Here is a 15,753-nt window from a genome sequence, read left to right on the forward strand (position 1 = left end):
AACAATCCGCTCTATCACATCCTATATTCACATCGGGTATTCCTGCATCTAAGCGCAGACACCTCTCGCCAAAATGCAGCCGCCAGCAATATACAATGTAAGCCCACATTCAATCCCCACAGCCTTCCTAACACGTCCACAAGCATCACCGTCTCCCACCAGCAGGCACGCCATCACAACCCAGCGTCCTGGCGCAACCGTCCACTGCAAGATTAAATGAGCTATTCGATCTCATCAGACAGGAGTACGAGACATTGGGAACGGATGGCAATATCTGGAAACAGCAGAGAGACGAGTACGAGGCGAAGGGTGAGTCTATATTCCGGGGGTATATCTGATGATCCTTGATTCAATCTATAGTACAATCACAAATCAATGAGCTGGGAATGATCAGACAATCTCTCTACGAACTCGAGGCTAACCATGCCAAGATTCGTCAAGAGTACGTTGCTCTTTGTTTCTTCGCACTTGTGATTCACGCTAACATCATCTGCGCATTCAGGTACGAAACAGAAATCGCAAGGTTGAGACGTGAGCTTGAGAGTCGTGGTGGACCCAGTTCTTCAGCGCCTTCTGGAGCCGCTGCCGCCCTCAACAACCCTTCTTCACCATCAGATTTGCATCGGCCTGGTGAAGATAGGCCGCCTTTCGGTATGACTCTGCCCGGCCCTACTCTCAATGGTTTAGATGCTGGTCGATGTGAGTTTGTTGAATTTGGGAAACTTTCAGTGTGCTAATATCTGTTCTACGGTAGCCCGCTCACCCTATCCTAATCCCACCGCTGGCCCTCCCATCCTTCGTCCCCCTTCCGCAGCAGACCGTGACCGTGAAAGGCGCATCACACGTCCACCCCAATTCAACGCCCCTCCTTCCCCACCCGTCCACTTGTCCGATCTTGATCCCGACAATGTATCAAGAGAACTGAGAAAAGAGGGCTCGGATTGGCAAGCGATGTGGAGTAGTCAGATGAGAAAGCAGTTGGACGTGACTTTGGTGCACACGCTCGAGCATGAGACGTGAGTTCTGCTTGTTGCTATTTAAGTGCAAAGGACGCATCCATGTTAACGAGATTGCAGTGTCGTTTGCTGTGTCAAATTCTCAAATGATGGAAAGTACCTTGCAACGGGATGCAACAGGACGGCGCAAATCTACGATGTCAAGACTGGCGCACGAGTATCGTGAGTGTGGCTTCCTTAGCACATGCTGTGTTCGACAATAGTAATAGATGCTAATGCAAGTTTTCTAAAGGACCCTCCAAGATGATTTGGCCAATCGCACTGGCGATCTGTATATCCGGAGCATATGTTTCTCCCCTGATGGCAAATTTCTCGCCACCGGTGCTGAGGACCGACAGATTCGAGTGAATCACCTGCTCGCTTTATATCTCAACGTAGCTTTGCTGATATAATGTTACAGATTTGGGATCTTAAGCAACGACGCATTTGCCACCTTCTCCAAGGTCACATGCAAGAAATCTATTCTCTCGATTTTTCCCGTGATGGTCGATTCCTTGTTTCCGGTTCCGGTGACAAGTCTGCTAGGATCTGGGATGTTGAGAAGGGCACTTGCGTGTTCAATTTGCAGATTGAAGACTTTATTCACAATGAGCATGGACCGATTGATGCAGGTATTACTTCTGTCGCTTGTGAGTTAATCCCATGACGCTTTATTTGTCTTTGCTAGATACGCTGACTGGCTGTAGTGTCTCCGGATGGGAAACTTGTCGCTGCAGGATCTCTGGACACGATGGTCCGGGTGTGGAATGTTTCTACAGGTCAGCAGGTTGAGCGACTGAAGGGTCACAAGGATTCAGTCTACAGGTGAGCTCGGATGTTACCGTGCACGACGTCTATCTTGACTGAATGCCTTTCAGTGTTGCATTCTCTCCGGATGGAAAATGTCTTGTTTCTGGCTCTCTGGACCGGACTTTGAGAATTTGGGATTTGACTGGTACAAAGCGAGAGGTAGAGTCTCTTCCCCCAGGAAAAGAGGCTCAAAAGAACCTGGGTACTTGTCAATCTACTCTTAACGGACACAAGGTGCGTTGAAATCCTTTTTTTTTCCTCGTACAAAGTTTTAACATTCATATAGGACTATGTTCTCTCCGTCGCCATTTCACCTGACGGCCAGTGGGTCGTCTCCGGTTCTAAAGACCGTTCCATTCAATTTTGGCACATTTCTACCGGTCAAGCCCAACTTATGCTCCAAGGCCACAAGAACTCTGTCATCTCTATCGATCTCGCGAGGAGTGGAGGGTATCTTGCGAGTGGAAGTGGTGATTGTATGGCGAGGATCTGGAAGTACGAGCCCATTCCTGGGAGAGATTAAAGACATTGTCGTGTGGTGCGGGGTGAGTCTCCCCAGGCAGTAGCGCTTAGTGCACGCTATAAGGTTAGAAGCTACAGAGTACAAGGTAGAGAGCTCAGATTTGACGTAAAAAGTTAGAGAAAGGAGAAGAAAAGCGACAACGAAGAAACAGGGCTTTGAAGGATCGGGGCGTAGTTGTAGGGTTGCTTGTAATCGAGGAGTGTTCTCTCAGATACGGTATACGCGTAGTATATACATCAGAATCTTTTTTGATTCGTTTTTGTCCTTCGGGCGCGGGTAGTTTGTGTTACGGATGAATCTTTTCCATAATCAAACTGTGTGGTAGAGCCATAGCGTAGTCAGTAGCGTTATTTTTGTTTGCCGTATTATCAATGTAAGACATAAAAGGTCCCGTAACTGGCATAATCGGCTCTCTGTACTTCCCGTACTAGCCGTATCTTTCCATGATGGGCGGTGGGCGCTGTGACTGCTGCTGAGAAGTCTCCTCCGGTACGGGCTGCGGAGGTGACTCGCTCGCTATTGTATGATGTACTTTTGCTTCCTAATTACTCCTCTCCTCCACCACCCTCCCGTCCTGGCTCCTGCAGGGATCCATCATAGACCACCATAGACAAACAAAGGCACATTCTTTTTTTGAGCCTTCGCCGAAATATGCGGGCTGATCCATTGACGGGCTGAGGGCCTTAGGGTATTATTGCGACATGGCAGGAATAAATCCTTGACCTGATCTAATTTAACGTCGTTGACTTCTGGAACGATCTTGTAACGCAGGCAGACCATCCGCTCAAGTCTCCTTTACTGCCGACGCTCGAGCCTCCGCTGTGCACGCGTACGTCAATCTACTATCTCGTAAGCCATTAAAAAGTGTTTCTTCTTCCTTTTTTTTATCATCTCGTATTTCAAAACCTCATTGCGCAAAGAGGCAAGGCATGCAGGCGGTCCATCTTTTTTCTTTGGTATCAAATGTATGTGTTGTATCTTCTGCACGCCCCTGGCCCTTGTTCTGTATTTTCAGGATCTACTTGCGGCACATGTTTGGCAAGAGCACAGGGCCCAGCAGTCAAACGAAGGCGACTAATTACAACAGGGAAACTGATTTCTATGGTACAGGGTAATTTGACGCTTAAGTCCTGAACACCTCACTCAGATCTCGGATTCACCGCCGCTTCTCCCTTTTCCTCGCAGCCCCTTTTGTTCACATCTATTACCTATCTAACAGCCTGTCGATCGAAGCGTCGACTAGTCCCAATTCATTACTCACAAATCGATCATCTCGTACTATTTAGACGTACTATTACGAGAATACGAACGCTATTCAATAGTCGAGATTGCTAAGCCGGGTTGGCGATAATCGACAAGCAACGATCGATTAAACGCTGTGTGGAACGCGAAACACGGGTACCGGGAAGAGTAGGAAGAAGGAGGCAATAACGTTGTCTTTATCTTCTTTACCTTTTTCTGCGTTATGATGCCGTACGGGCTGTAACATTCCGCACCCGTAACCCGAGGGCCGAGATTCGTTTTGGAACAAATCAATTAATATTTAAAAGCAGAATTCGCTTGCAAGAAAATGGAGAGCGAAATAGATTGGGTATGTCATCCGCATACGCTTAGAAAACCCTTTCAAGAAGGTCACAAGAATGGGATTCTGGGAAGAGATAGTCTAGACATACAATTCTCGACCCGCCAACTTCAGGAATCCGACCGTGGTAACTGTTCCACCCCCAGTTCTTCTATTATGCCGAACATCGTCCTTCCCTATCCCACAAATACATTCGCCAGACATCCATCTTCGAATTCATATTTCCCTCCCATATCTCCCACTCGTCCCCGCCCAAAGCCAACTAAGCCTAAGTTATCGGACATCCTTCTCCCCCGCCCTACTCTCCGTACTACAACGTCCATGCCTCTTTTGAAGCCGCCAACAATGGCTCCAGAAGGAGATAACGAGAAACAAGGACGATTAGGGAAGTTGAGAAAGATGGGTTCGGATCTGTTGATGAAAGCAAGATTGAAGAGGGGCGACAACTGGGCTGAATGGGAAGTCGTGGATGCGTCGGAAGGAAGCATGTCTAACAGACGACGAAGCTCTGTCCAGGTTGACAGAGGGTTGAAGAATGAGAAGAGGAGCTCAAGAATTCCATGGCCGCCTTCACCATCTTTTGAGTGGAGGGTTGGAGGCGACGATTCAAACTCGACTTCCGACGGATCCCAACGTCCGACATCGTTCCCTTCATTTGCATCTTTCCTGGAAATCCCCGCTGGTACAGGGCTTGAACGCAGCGGCTCTGACACCAATTCTGGATCGGGAGAAGGGTCAGGATTTACCTCTTCCAGGGAAGAATGGCGATCGAGTACTATAGAGCCGTTTATCTCTTCATTCCCCTTCCCTCCAACTCCTATGACAAGGAAACAACTGGTACAGCAGTTCAATGAAGACCCGCCTCTTCCTGTAGACCATCCTTTTAATACCGGGAAAACACCAAAGCTGGCAGGTGCTCCAACATTACCTCAAGGGGTGCATTGGAGAGAGGACATTATCGGGACTCCGAAGCTGCCCCATACACCTTCAACCACTCAATCTCCCCGCTCACTTATCACGCCCCGTACACCACAAACTCCTCGTAATCAAAAGCTTCAATCTCGTCAGGCTACTCTATCTTTACCCATCACACCCAGTTCCAGTTTCTCAGATGGCCCTTCTTTAGATTCCAACCAGCTTTTATCAGCACTTTCTGCCGTTCTGTACCTTCGTTCTGTACTCTACACCCATGCGGCTTCAGCACAAAGTCTTCTTGAATCACATGCAGAAGTATTACCTGGATTTGTGTATCGGAGTCTTTCAAGACAGATTGATCAGTGGTGGACAAAATGGCGAAGTGTGTTGAATAACATGGGCGCCCAGACCGCATCCGCTCTCCTTCATCTCTCTTCTCCACCCCCTCCCCCTCCGTCGCCTTTACCTCTACCAGCAGATACGATCAATTCGCCTATCCCCTCACCACTCACTCATGACACACTTCAAAGGCTTATATGGTCCTTGGAAGAAGCTGGTCAAGTCCCTTCGTTCACTTTTGCGAGAATGTTTGGCAAGTCTGCACAAGTGAGACTACGAAAGTTGGAGGATGAAGAAGTGTGGGAAGCGACGCGGAAAGGGTGGAGAGAGTATCAGGATGATGAGTGGGGCTGTTTGCAGAGAGAAGTATGGAGGGAGTCCGGCGATGTTCGCGTCTTTGGACTTGCTGGAAGGAAGGGCAAGAAGGGCATCATGTGATCATGGCAGCGGTTGATGGTACCCATAACAGTTCAAAACTGGTGAGTAATTTGTTGTTACCATAAGTGAACATGATGCAGTGCTGATGCTTCAATGTTCAGTTTATTCATTTCAAAACATAGGACATCGTTCAGGCTTATCATTCATCTATAGTCTAGAACAAATCCACCTCGTCCTTTGCATACCCTCGAACACCCCTCACACGCCCTTCAAATCCAAACAAGTCACCCTCGTACGCAACCCAAGCCTTCTCATTCTCTCTCAAAGCGTTGTTGTTCTCGTTGAGTCCTAACAACTCTTCGAGGTTGTTGGACACAAGGGCCAAAGCCGACGATTTAGAGAAGATTTCCGGGGAATTGGCGTAAACCCATGCAGCGTCGTATCGCGTGTTGCGCGCTTGCCATTCTTCAACGATACCAAGGCCAACTTTCTGTAAGATGGTCAAGCGTCAGTCAGTTTCAAAATTAAACAAAATTGGGAAAGACCGTACGACGCCATGAGAAACAAGGTATGATGGAAGAGTGTGGTTTGAAAGAGGAGGACCAGGAATTATGCGACGCTGGTCCCACTCTTCAGGGTAAGATCTACTGGGGGCGACGATGACGCCAATGTCCTCGTCGGCAAGGTCTTGAGCAATCTAGGTACATGGTGAGCGATCGTTTCTCCTCCCTTAGTTCAGAAACATCTACTTACGAGCCAAGACTCGTGCCCTCCCAAAATGGTGATCTTCACCTTCCTTCCCACTTCCCTCTTCAATCTCACCAAAGCACTTATCACATCGGCAGAAGAAACTTCCACGACCAACCTCAATTCTCCATTCGCCACCTTCTTGAATGCCCGTACCGTTTCAGTGTGGCCTTCGACTTCGCCAAGCAAGAGACGTCGAAGGATGGCAATCTTCGAAGAGATGGATGTAGGAGTGTTCTCGAGAGAGAGATGAAGCGCTGCAGAAGGGTTCTGGATAGCATGCCGGGCGAGAGGGTGGGGAGCAGAGGGAGAGAAGGAGAAAGAGAGGCCAGAGATAAGTGAGGTGGAGATGGGGTAGGCGACGATGGTAGTTACACCGGAGCTGTAGGCGAGACTAAAACATTCTTGTCAGAAGGGCGATGAATAACTCTTGAATAACACTTACAGCTCGTCCTTGCCGCCGAACTGAGCGCCATCGACTGCGTGTACCAACATACCGTCAGTATACTCCCCAGCGTCCTGCAATGGATCGTATGCTTTCTAAAAGTGTCTGTTAGGTGTCTGAATCCAATAAATATGCACACTACTTACTCCGTCGGTAGTGGACTTCTCCTGTCTGATCTCCATTAATCCGAGGTAGCTTCCGACACTAATCATACCAGGTGCAATGCTACCGCCTTTCAAGTCGATGACCTCAAAGTCCAAATCTTCTTCCACAGTACATTTGCCAACGCAAATAATCTCCCCGCTCTTGACGATAACATCGCCCTTCTTGCCCTGTTCGAACACAGAAAGATCAAACTTGTCGGTGCCGAGGTAGAAAGCGGTGACACCTTGGAAAAGAATATTGTTTGCAGACTTTTTTGGGCGCCTGTCAGGGTCACCACGAGTAATGATAGCTTCAGCAATCTCGTCATCCCACTTGCCTTCGGGGAAGATCTCTTGTGCCTCAGCAGGCTTTTCCACCACATGAGGCTTGAGGATTTGAGGAATTCCATCGATGTAAGTCTGCTTAGGGGTAGCTCCTAACGAGAGAGGGAACGAGTCCCAAACAACCAAATCGGCATCGTAACCTTCGCGAACATAGCCAAGACGGTGATCAAGGCCCATCGCTTTGGCAGGGTGAGTAGTGACAGCTCCAAGGGAGTGGGAGAAGTTCAATCCGTAGTGGTGAGCTTGGGAGGCTTCATAGACAAGGTAACGCGAGTCGAGAACAGGGTGATCGGACTTCATGATGACAGATAAGCCATTGTCGGCAAGGATCTTGGGAGCGAACTCGGTACCCCGATACGCCTCTCGCTTGTACCTGGCGTTGGTCGCAAAGATTGCAACCGCAGGAGGCACAGGGCCCCAAGCTTGCTTGAGTAGGTCAGGTACGAGGTAGACTTCGTGCGCGTGGTGGAATGCTGCGATGGGGAATTCGTACTCGTTGGAGATTCGTACAAGAGTGTTGAGGTCAGTGGTCTCATAGCAGTGGATGTTGACCTTGACATTACCCCTGATGACATCAGCCAGAACTTCGTACTCGAGGCTGGTAGGGAAGGGTTCTTTCTGACTCTTAGGGTCGGCACACCACCTGTCTTGGGCGTCCTTTAGCTCCTTGCCTTCTGCATAGGCTTTTCGGAAGTCGTAGGCCGCATCCATACGCTTGGCGCCGTAGACACGAGCAGGATTTTCACCACAAGCATGCTTGATGTGCCGCCAGGAATGAGTGCGTTGCCAGGTGCCATTACCAGAAGAGTCAATTACGAAGGGTGGCTCAACTTGCATGCTTTGGGGAGTGTTCTCATAAGTCCATCGTGGCTTGAAGGCTGCAGCTTGTCCACCGATAGACCCTGATTCAACATCACATCAGCACGATGATCGAGTAAATGTAAATGAAGAAACTTGCCAGCTGAACCGGGCAAAACGAGCATTGTTGTGATACCACCAGAGATAGACAAATTGAAAGCAAGATCATGAGTGTTGAAGCCGTCAAACGATCTCAACCAAGGTTGGGTGTTGCCGCGGTGAGAATTGGTATCAGAAGAGCCCTTGAGACCAGGGGCAGAGTCGAGACCCATGTGAGAATGGGTATCCACGATACCTGATAGAAGAGGCATCAACCATCTTTCATTTTCAAAGGGGCATCTACTCACCTGGAGTGACCCAAGCCCCATGCAATTCGACCTCATCGTACTCAGAACCCTTCAATATCTCATCTAACTCCAGTGTAGACCCCATCTTTCGAATCACACCATTATCCAAAAACAGGTCTACACCCTGGAGGATTTCGTTTCCATCATCTTCACCAGTCCAGACAGTTCCATTTTTAAGCCATACAGGCTTCGTCCCAGGAACGAACCTATCGTTTTTCTCTCGTTTGCTGTCGAATCGCTCAAAATGAGGAGGCGGCCTAGAGATGATCTTGCATTGCTCGATACCTTTGGTGATGAAGTCGGGCAAGGGCTGAGGTTTGCTAGGAAAGGGGAAGGATACATTCTGGCTTACGTAGAGAGCGAGAGCGAACAAACCCAAACCAGTGAAGAAGACCGTACGCATCTCGCTCCTTGTCGAACCGGACTGCCGCGGCTTTGTACGGCGGTCATCGTCGTAATCTGGAGGACTGTTGTCGGGGTTGAGGGGGGCTTTCTCAATGTCCTCGCTGTATGGGAGACGAGAAGCTGTATTCCTCGCCTGTATAGGCATGCTAACGAGGCTTATGGATGAAAGAATTGCGATAATGAAAGAGGACAGAAGATAAGAATGTTCGAATCTTGTTCGCGCCCTGTCCAAAGGCCTCGTTCCTCCGTTCCTCGCTTATCAGAAGAAAAAAGATCACATCATTTCGGCCATAACCGCGCCGACACGATTTTGATTTTTTTTTTTAAACCACCAGTACAGCGGCCGAAAATCCGACGTCTACACTTTATGTATAAAGAGAGCACCTACAGCAATGCTTATAACACTGACATAGGGCTTCATAATAAGATGGGGACATATTTATATCCTTACATGCATGGTGTGACATATTATACAGAATACAAGCCAGTTTCGATTTACAAACATTATTGCTTTGAAGGCACAAAAGTGAATTTCTGTTTGGGATATGCCTTGACAAGACGGTCGTACAAGTCTGGTTCTGCTATTTGAGAATCTCCGACTGGACAAGGTGTCAGCGTTTAATTGGGTATTATGCGAGAGGAAGGTTAACTCACGCTGATTGCCAAGTGTGACCCATCCGGGCCTAGTATTGTGCTTCCTTCCAAACAATTCTGTCCGTCAATATCAGCACTTGAGTGTTTCCTTACGTTCGGGCAGTTCTATACCAACCTAGCTTCCTTCCTTTCGGCGCCAGTCGCTCAATAACCCCATAGACTTCCTCCGGCTTCCTGCTTGTTTCCCTTACTTCCGCAACCACCACATCGGTATCCACACATTTCCTCAGATGTCGAAGAGCGGGTTCTGTGTCCCATGGAATAGGTGCATCACGTGGAAAGTTCTGAGGGAGTTTGAGGCCTACAAGAAGATGCTCGCACGTGTGACTATTTATACACCATCAGCGTCCAGTCTTCGACTGTGAAAAAAGGCAAACAGACTTTAACCAATGCCCAGTTCTTCCTGTCCTAATCAGCCTTTGCAGTTGATTTGTCTTGACCCAAACCAGTTCATCCACTCGTTTATAGCCCCAGTGCGCAAATACAACTCTGCCTAACTCCATCGCTCGTCCAGTAACCCATAGACAAAGAATACCCCAGTCAGGCTGAAGAGAACGGATAGGCATATTCCGCATCTCGTCATCCGTTATAGTGCCGTACGGAAGAGTCATGTGGATATCCTAAGGAGAAGGATTCAATCACATTGTCTATTCGGAAATATTATGGAAGTTTGACTCACCCACGCAGGATCGGCGACAATCACTTGGAATCTAATTGACAGCGTCTGAGTACCTCGTCCCATTACTGGCATGAACATGACTCACTGTCCCAGAAGAGAGTAGTCGAACCTCCTCAGATCACAGTTGACCCATTGCGCCACATCTGCTTCCTTGTCTTGCCTTTCTACATCTTCATCCCCCAGTACCCTCTTCTTCAAATAGCCAGGCATGACGGAGGGATACCCTTCAGGTAAAGGCTGAGTACAACGAATAGTGGAAGGGGTAACTTGAAAATGCTGGTATCTGCAATCTTTAGTCCCTCCGCGCGGGCCTGAACCATCCCCCAATGAAGGGTTCTTAGTGAACATCGGGTCGCCGTAGCATAAGTTTAGGTATCTATGTTGGGTCAGTGGGGAAAAAAATATTGATGGTCCAAGGCGTACGAGCAGAAACCAAGGGTAGAGTCTGTCCATGGTCTCTGTATGGGATCAAAATGGGCCTTCCAGCACCTCATCAGTATGAAGAATACCCTTGTTGATCCTCTTGGCACACCTTGGTACATTCGTGTCGCACTTGTTTACATGCCGCGAGCGTTGTTGATGGGCATAGCGGATTGAACAAGGGCGGTAGACACGATGTAGATATCTATCATGGACGTCTGTTCAGCGTAAACCTTCAAAATGCACGAATCTACCCACAGCCAAGCGTCGCAATTTGCTTTTGGCCGTCTCTCTGTCGAGAAGCGAGTTCAGCTCGAGGATGGATTCGTCCCGTTCTGCAACGTTTGTGTCAGTTCCGTTATTCAAGATGACGCTGCTTCAACGTACTTTGTCCCTTGCTTGAAGAAGGGGCAAGAGTGGGGAGAGGAGGAGTAGGTGGGCGGCTAGGAGACTCCATTGTATGATAATTTGCTGTAACAAAGCAGATGTGAGATTTGTTGTTGCAGAAACTGTCATCTTACGCTGCGTCACACTGGGAGACCTCCACTTTCGCTTGTCCGCCCCGGGCCTCTATCTCCTCTTTCCCCGAAACTCATTTTCCACTCTCCACGCCACTTCACGACCACATCTTCTGTGTATAACCAACACGAACCGAAAACATGCTCTTATACATCCCATTCCGACCTCTCTTCGCTCGGCCTGTCCTCTCAAAATGCATCCACACCACCCCTACCTTCTTGCGCGCGCCATCCTCTTTTACCCGTCCTGGCCCTCCGCCTCTTCCTCCAGCCGAGCAAGCAGAGTTTGAGGCCCTTCTTAAAGCCAATCAGACTATTGGCACTATTCCTACTGCGGAGCAAGAGAATGAGAAAGATCTACATCAAGACGTGAGGAAGGGACCCAAGCCTGAATTTGATGGTGATGTCAATCCCAAGACTGGGGAACAAGGTGGACCGAAGAATGATCCATTCGTAGCGGGAGATGCGGACTGGCAATTTGGAGGACGAGTAACCGTGAGTTCTGCCATTATCAAGGTTCTTTTTTCAATGAGTGGCAAAATAGCTAACGGGACCAATAGGACTTCTAATCAGAGATAGACAGTGTGTTGGCATGATGATGGATTGATAAATAAAAGATGTTTTACTGAATACCAGCTATTAAACCGGTTCAGGAAAAATAAGGCTTCATGATAATACGGGTTCGGACACTCTTAACAGCTTACGCATTCTTTTAAAGACGTAGAAATAGGAATCTACCATACAAAAAAAATCATCCATCGCAATCGACATGTGACCTTAGAAGTCTACACCAGTCCCTAAGGAAACATTCTAATAGCTACAGACACTACTACTGAGCATACTTTCGAGTCCATTCTCTGGCTTGGGCGATGGCAGCATTCTGGTTCTCCTTCCAGTGCTGGGCAACATCATTGGCAAGGGGGTCGTCGGGGTTGGGAGCACCGAGAAGAGCCTGAATAGAGAGGCTATGAGGGATGCGTGAGCAGACGCAGAGTTTAGTGATATGAGGAGATAGACGTACAGGACGGTTCGAATTTGAAGAGCAGGGGACCACTTGTCTTTGAGGATATCAAGACAGATTCGGCCGAGCTTGTCTATAGTTCAGAGCAGTTAAAATGTGTTTCTTTGGTTGATAGGGGATAGCTACAGAGGGCGCATAGACATACCAATATTTGGGTGGCTAGGTGGAATGAATCAGCAAGCGATGACCAATACGATACAATGAAACTCACTATATCCTGGTCAAAAATCGGACTTTCGGGGGATTCATGGGATATTCTTCCGGCAAGAACAGTTCAAGCTTGAAAACACCACCTGTTCACGCAGATCGCAGGATAAGGCCGCGAACAAACATGATCAGCCTCCATGACGTCCCTACTCGTTTATCCCATCGTTCTCACAACAAAATGCAATGACAAGGGGGGGTAGAACTCACCTTCATATGGAGAAGAGTCGGGACCGGCAACAGTCACGTCGAAATGTCGGAGATTGTCATCTTTAGGAGCAGCGGAGATACCGGGAGGAGAGTCGGCCATGAGACGTTCAGTCTCCTGTCGGATGGAATGGGCAAGGTTTACGAGTTGACAAAGCAAGGGAATCAGATATACAATGCACGAGATAGTATTGTTACGAGAGTTGATTCGGTGATTCGTCAGTCTAACGATACGATTGATGGAAACCGACCGAGCATACCTTGAGGATACGTTTGGGTAAAGACATATCGAAAGGCTACGAGGACAGGAGTTGCTGAAAGAAAAACACAATTAGTAAGTAGTCACTCGGGCATAGATATCAGTGGGGTAGACGTACAATGTATGTTTTTCCTAAGTAATGTTCTCGAAAGTATGATTTAAAGAGCAACAAGTCGTTCGAGACATGCGATGGAAAGCACCGTCGTTGACATGATTCCGAGACAACGCCACCTACTCTCATTACAAACACTTTTCTAATTCCATTACAAGCTCAATTATAACCACTTTTCTAATGCCTCTCTTTCCGATTCAACCGTGGGACAAGGTTTTCACCGGCTGTAGTGATAACCGACAGAAACGACACCAAATCACAGCAAGCCTTTTGCATCTTTCTCCTCAACTTTCCTCGCCCATCATCGAACAATACTAGCAAACATGGCTTCAGTAAAAGAAGGAGACTACCAAGGTGGGAGAGTAAACCTAAGAATGGAGAAGGATTTCAATTGACTTTGTGTGATCAGCTCTGAAAGAGGAGATTAAGAAGATCATGAAGCAGCCCGGGTACGACGATGGATCTGCTGGTCCCGTTTTGGTTAGGTATGCCAGAATTGCATGAGTCATGATCCTTACATGCTTATCTGTACAAATAGACTGGCGTGGCATGCTTCTGGAAACTTTAGTCTGGTAGAAGTAAGCTCATTGCTGGTCACGCTTTGTTAAAGGTCTTGGCTAACATGTGATTCATAGCACAACGGAGGTTCTAACGGGTAAGCAAGCATACAGTGAATCTCTTCACCTGGTCAAGCTAACATATGGAGTAAAGAGCTGGAATGAGATTCCCACCGGAAGTAAGCATCAATGAATCTTTCAGCTTGACGCGCGAAGAACAAGGCTAAACCAACTTCTCCAGTCTGTTGACCCCGCAAATGCCGGTCTCCATTATGCCATATCGTTCCTTCTCCCGCTTCAGAGTGCCAACTCCTGGATCTCTCATGCGGACTTGTGGAGTATGTTCCTCTCTCATCCTCAACTGTCATGGTTTCAATTAATCGACTCTCCTTTATTTAGCTCTGGCAGGAGTAACAGCCATCGAGGCTATGGGCGGTCCGCAAATCCCCTGGGAACCCGGAAGACTAGACTATGAATCTGAGCAAGCTGCAGTTGAGCATCGAGGTGATGTGTCCAACCGTTTACCAGATGGAGCCTTGGGAGCAGCCCACATTAGGGACGTGTTTGGAAGAATGGGGTTCTCAGACCAGGAGATTGTAGCGCTCAGTGGTGCTCATAACCTGGGTGGGTGATGCGAGGTGGAAACATGTTTTCAATACTAATTCGACTCTTTAGGTCGTTGTCATGCGGACCGGAGTGGCTTTGATGGGTACCGGAAAATAGCCTCTGTACGTGACGTTGGCTGATGATGAGCTATGCAGACCATGGGTCGTCAATCCAACTCGTTTCTCCAATCAGTATTTCAAACTTCTCCTCCGTCCCATTTGGAAACCCAGACAATGGGATGGACCATTCCAGTAGGTGGACCTAAACCTAACTTCTATAATCTGTGCTGACATGAGGATCTCAGGTATGAAGCTATTGTAGCCGGCACAAGGCTCATGATGCTGCCAACAGACGTGGGCTCAACTCTCATCTCCATGGCATCTGCATGATCCTTATTGACTCCTGTCATAGATGGCTCTCATTGAGGACCCATCATTCCGTCCATGGGTCGAAAAATACGCGGCAGACCAAAATCTCTTCTTCAAAGATTTTGCCAACGCATTTGGTAAACTGATAGGTATGCCTTCATCTTGATGCCCCTGCGACCGCTCGTTGCTGACTTCCTTAACAATCGCTTAGAGCTGGGAGTAGATAGGGACGATACAGGCTTTGCTCGACTGGCCAAAAAAGCCGCCGAGGAGGGCAAGCCGTTGGACAAGACTGCTCCTCCTGCCGGCGATGAGACTTGTCCCGTCTCTGGAGCAGTAGGCGGTGGCGTGCAAAGAGCTGCTGGTGGTGGTGGCTGTCCCTTTATGGCGATGCAGAACAGGGAGGCAAAGTTATAAATCCCGTCTCACAATCCATCCTTTAGTAGACATGAAGACCGTCCGCCTAGCAGTTGTTGTAGCTTGATACTGATATAATTACCTTATCATGAATCTTTCACGTGCCCCGATATGTCCCACTGGCAACTTTAACCCCCAGATGAAGTCCAAACTACCATTTGGTCGGAAAGAAACCTAAGCCTTGTATGGGACCATGTAGTCAACTGCGGTGAATAATACTTGCAGCTAAAGTGGCCCCTCATTACTATAGCCTCTTTGACAACCTGGGAAAATCAAAGGAGGATCCTTTGTGAGATTGTTCATGAGTCATACATCGGCGGCGTGACGGTTTTGTGCCTCCTGATTCTTCCTTTGTAAAAGCCTTCTAAAACAGATAGGACGGCTTTGGAATAGCAGAAAGTATCGCCCAAATCTAAACCCCAAGGAGGTTATGTTTGGTTCAGAGCTCGCATGTGAACACTTATTGCTGCTCTACTACTATTCTATACTTTGTTATCGTTGCTTGCAATACTTATAAGATTTCCTTAAATACCATATCACGTTCATTATCCCACGTTCCTTCTTCCATAACAGCAGTCGAGCAGCAACCGCTACCAACGGATTAACCCTCTCCATCCCAATACCCAGCCGTCCCAATTCCACAAAGCCTCCAACAACAATAAAGCCAGGGGAAAATGTTCTTCAAGACCGTCCCCCTCCTCTTGCTGCTCGTTTCCCCATTCCTTCCTTCTTCTCTTGCAGACCCGACCGAAGTTGACTGCCCTGACACCGACCTGGCGACCTACCTCATCTCCCTTATCAATGTCCTGTACTACAACGGCCTTACCATCTCCGAAGAGCTTATCGTTCATCTCTCCGAAACTGACGAGGGTTACGAGTTGCTGGAGGATCTTTACATG

General features: G+C 48.2%; 8 protein-coding genes across 9 annotated transcripts in view; 5 read left to right on the forward strand and 3 right to left on the reverse strand.

Moving 5' to 3' along the window:
• The first annotated feature begins 2 nt into the window (after positions 1-2).
• CNE03830 (general transcriptional repressor, putative) lies at positions 3-2,722 on the forward strand. 2 transcript variants are annotated; one of them, XM_024657267.1, is made up of 11 exons: positions 3-97; positions 144-309; positions 361-442; positions 503-699; positions 755-1,016; positions 1,077-1,178; positions 1,249-1,360; positions 1,417-1,645; positions 1,703-1,820; positions 1,874-2,039; positions 2,092-2,722. In XM_024657267.1, the coding sequence occupies exons 1-11, from the start codon at positions 74-76 to the stop codon at positions 2,326-2,328; spliced, it is 1,695 nt and encodes a 564-aa protein (XP_024512907.1). In that variant the 5' UTR covers positions 3-73; the 3' UTR covers positions 2,329-2,722. The 2 variants fall into 2 exon arrangements, with proteins under 2 accessions (XP_024512907.1, XP_570974.1); XM_570974.1 differs by having other exon boundaries at positions 14-97; positions 2,092-2,610.
• An 835-nt stretch (positions 2,723-3,557) lies between these two features.
• Positions 3,558-6,728, forward strand: CNE03840 (expressed protein). Its single transcript, XM_570977.2, has 3 exons — positions 3,558-5,643; positions 5,704-6,250; positions 6,304-6,728. Exon 1 carries the CDS (start codon positions 3,899-3,901, stop codon positions 5,600-5,602), a length of 1,704 nt encoding a protein of 567 aa, XP_570977.2. The 5' UTR covers positions 3,558-3,898; the 3' UTR covers positions 5,603-5,643; positions 5,704-6,250; positions 6,304-6,728.
• Positions 5,713-9,013, reverse strand: CNE03850 (conserved hypothetical protein). Its single transcript, XM_024657268.1, has 7 exons — positions 8,428-9,013; positions 8,181-8,375; positions 6,881-8,124; positions 6,735-6,829; positions 6,296-6,683; positions 6,093-6,239; positions 5,713-6,032 (listed from the first exon to the last, which is right to left on the reverse strand). Exons 1-7 carry the CDS (start codon positions 8,975-8,977, stop codon positions 5,757-5,759), a joined length of 2,895 nt encoding a protein of 964 aa, XP_024512982.1. The 5' UTR covers positions 8,978-9,013; the 3' UTR covers positions 5,713-5,756.
• Positions 9,014-9,272: 259 nt separating this feature from the next.
• On the reverse strand, positions 9,273-11,059 carry CNE03860 (mRNA methyltransferase, putative). The gene is made up of 10 exons (XM_571196.2): positions 10,973-11,059; positions 10,844-10,920; positions 10,698-10,790; positions 10,589-10,644; positions 10,251-10,541; positions 10,166-10,196; positions 9,868-10,106; positions 9,602-9,813; positions 9,487-9,543; positions 9,273-9,431 (listed from the first exon to the last, which is right to left on the reverse strand). Exons 1-10 carry the CDS (start codon positions 11,040-11,042, stop codon positions 9,337-9,339), a joined length of 1,221 nt encoding a protein of 406 aa, XP_571196.1. The 5' UTR covers positions 11,043-11,059; the 3' UTR covers positions 9,273-9,336.
• Positions 11,060-11,186: 127 nt separating this feature from the next.
• Positions 11,187-12,311, forward strand: CNE03870 (hypothetical protein). The gene is made up of 2 exons (XM_024657269.1): positions 11,187-11,598; positions 11,664-12,311. Exons 1-2 carry the CDS (start codon positions 11,245-11,247, stop codon positions 11,670-11,672), a joined length of 363 nt encoding a protein of 120 aa, XP_024512919.1. The 5' UTR covers positions 11,187-11,244; the 3' UTR covers positions 11,673-12,311.
• CNE03880 (conserved hypothetical protein) lies at positions 11,756-13,002 on the reverse strand. The gene is made up of 7 exons (XM_024657270.1): positions 12,913-13,002; positions 12,796-12,849; positions 12,539-12,653; positions 12,336-12,417; positions 12,270-12,283; positions 12,125-12,197; positions 11,756-12,068 (listed from the first exon to the last, which is right to left on the reverse strand). The coding sequence occupies exons 2-7, from the start codon at positions 12,820-12,822 to the stop codon at positions 11,933-11,935; spliced, it is 447 nt and encodes a 148-aa protein (XP_024512920.1). The 5' UTR covers positions 12,823-12,849; positions 12,913-13,002; the 3' UTR covers positions 11,756-11,932.
• A 181-nt stretch (positions 13,003-13,183) lies between these two features.
• CNE03890 (cytochrome-c peroxidase, putative) lies at positions 13,184-14,959 on the forward strand. The gene is made up of 12 exons (XM_024657271.1): positions 13,184-13,260; positions 13,316-13,391; positions 13,445-13,484; positions 13,542-13,561; positions 13,618-13,642; positions 13,705-13,801; positions 13,863-14,087; positions 14,139-14,172; positions 14,225-14,320; positions 14,374-14,422; positions 14,481-14,586; positions 14,649-14,959. The coding sequence occupies exons 1-12, from the start codon at positions 13,230-13,232 to the stop codon at positions 14,852-14,854; spliced, it is 1,005 nt and encodes a 334-aa protein (XP_024512921.1). The 5' UTR covers positions 13,184-13,229; the 3' UTR covers positions 14,855-14,959.
• Positions 14,960-15,258: 299 nt separating this feature from the next.
• The window catches only part of CNE03900 (expressed protein), a 1,820-nt gene continuing 1,325 nt past the window's right edge, over positions 15,259-15,753 (forward strand). Inside the window, exon 1 of the mRNA XM_571014.2 lies at positions 15,259-15,753. This exon is cut by the window's right edge and continues 375 nt beyond it. Within this exon, the coding sequence (XP_571014.1) occupies positions 15,529-15,753 (225 nt within the window). The 5' untranslated portion in view covers positions 15,259-15,528.

This window comes from Cryptococcus neoformans, assembly GCF_000091045.1.
Source record: "Cryptococcus neoformans var. neoformans JEC21 chromosome 5 sequence".
Classification (NCBI taxonomy): domain Eukaryota; kingdom Fungi; phylum Basidiomycota; class Tremellomycetes; order Tremellales; family Cryptococcaceae; genus Cryptococcus; species Cryptococcus deneoformans.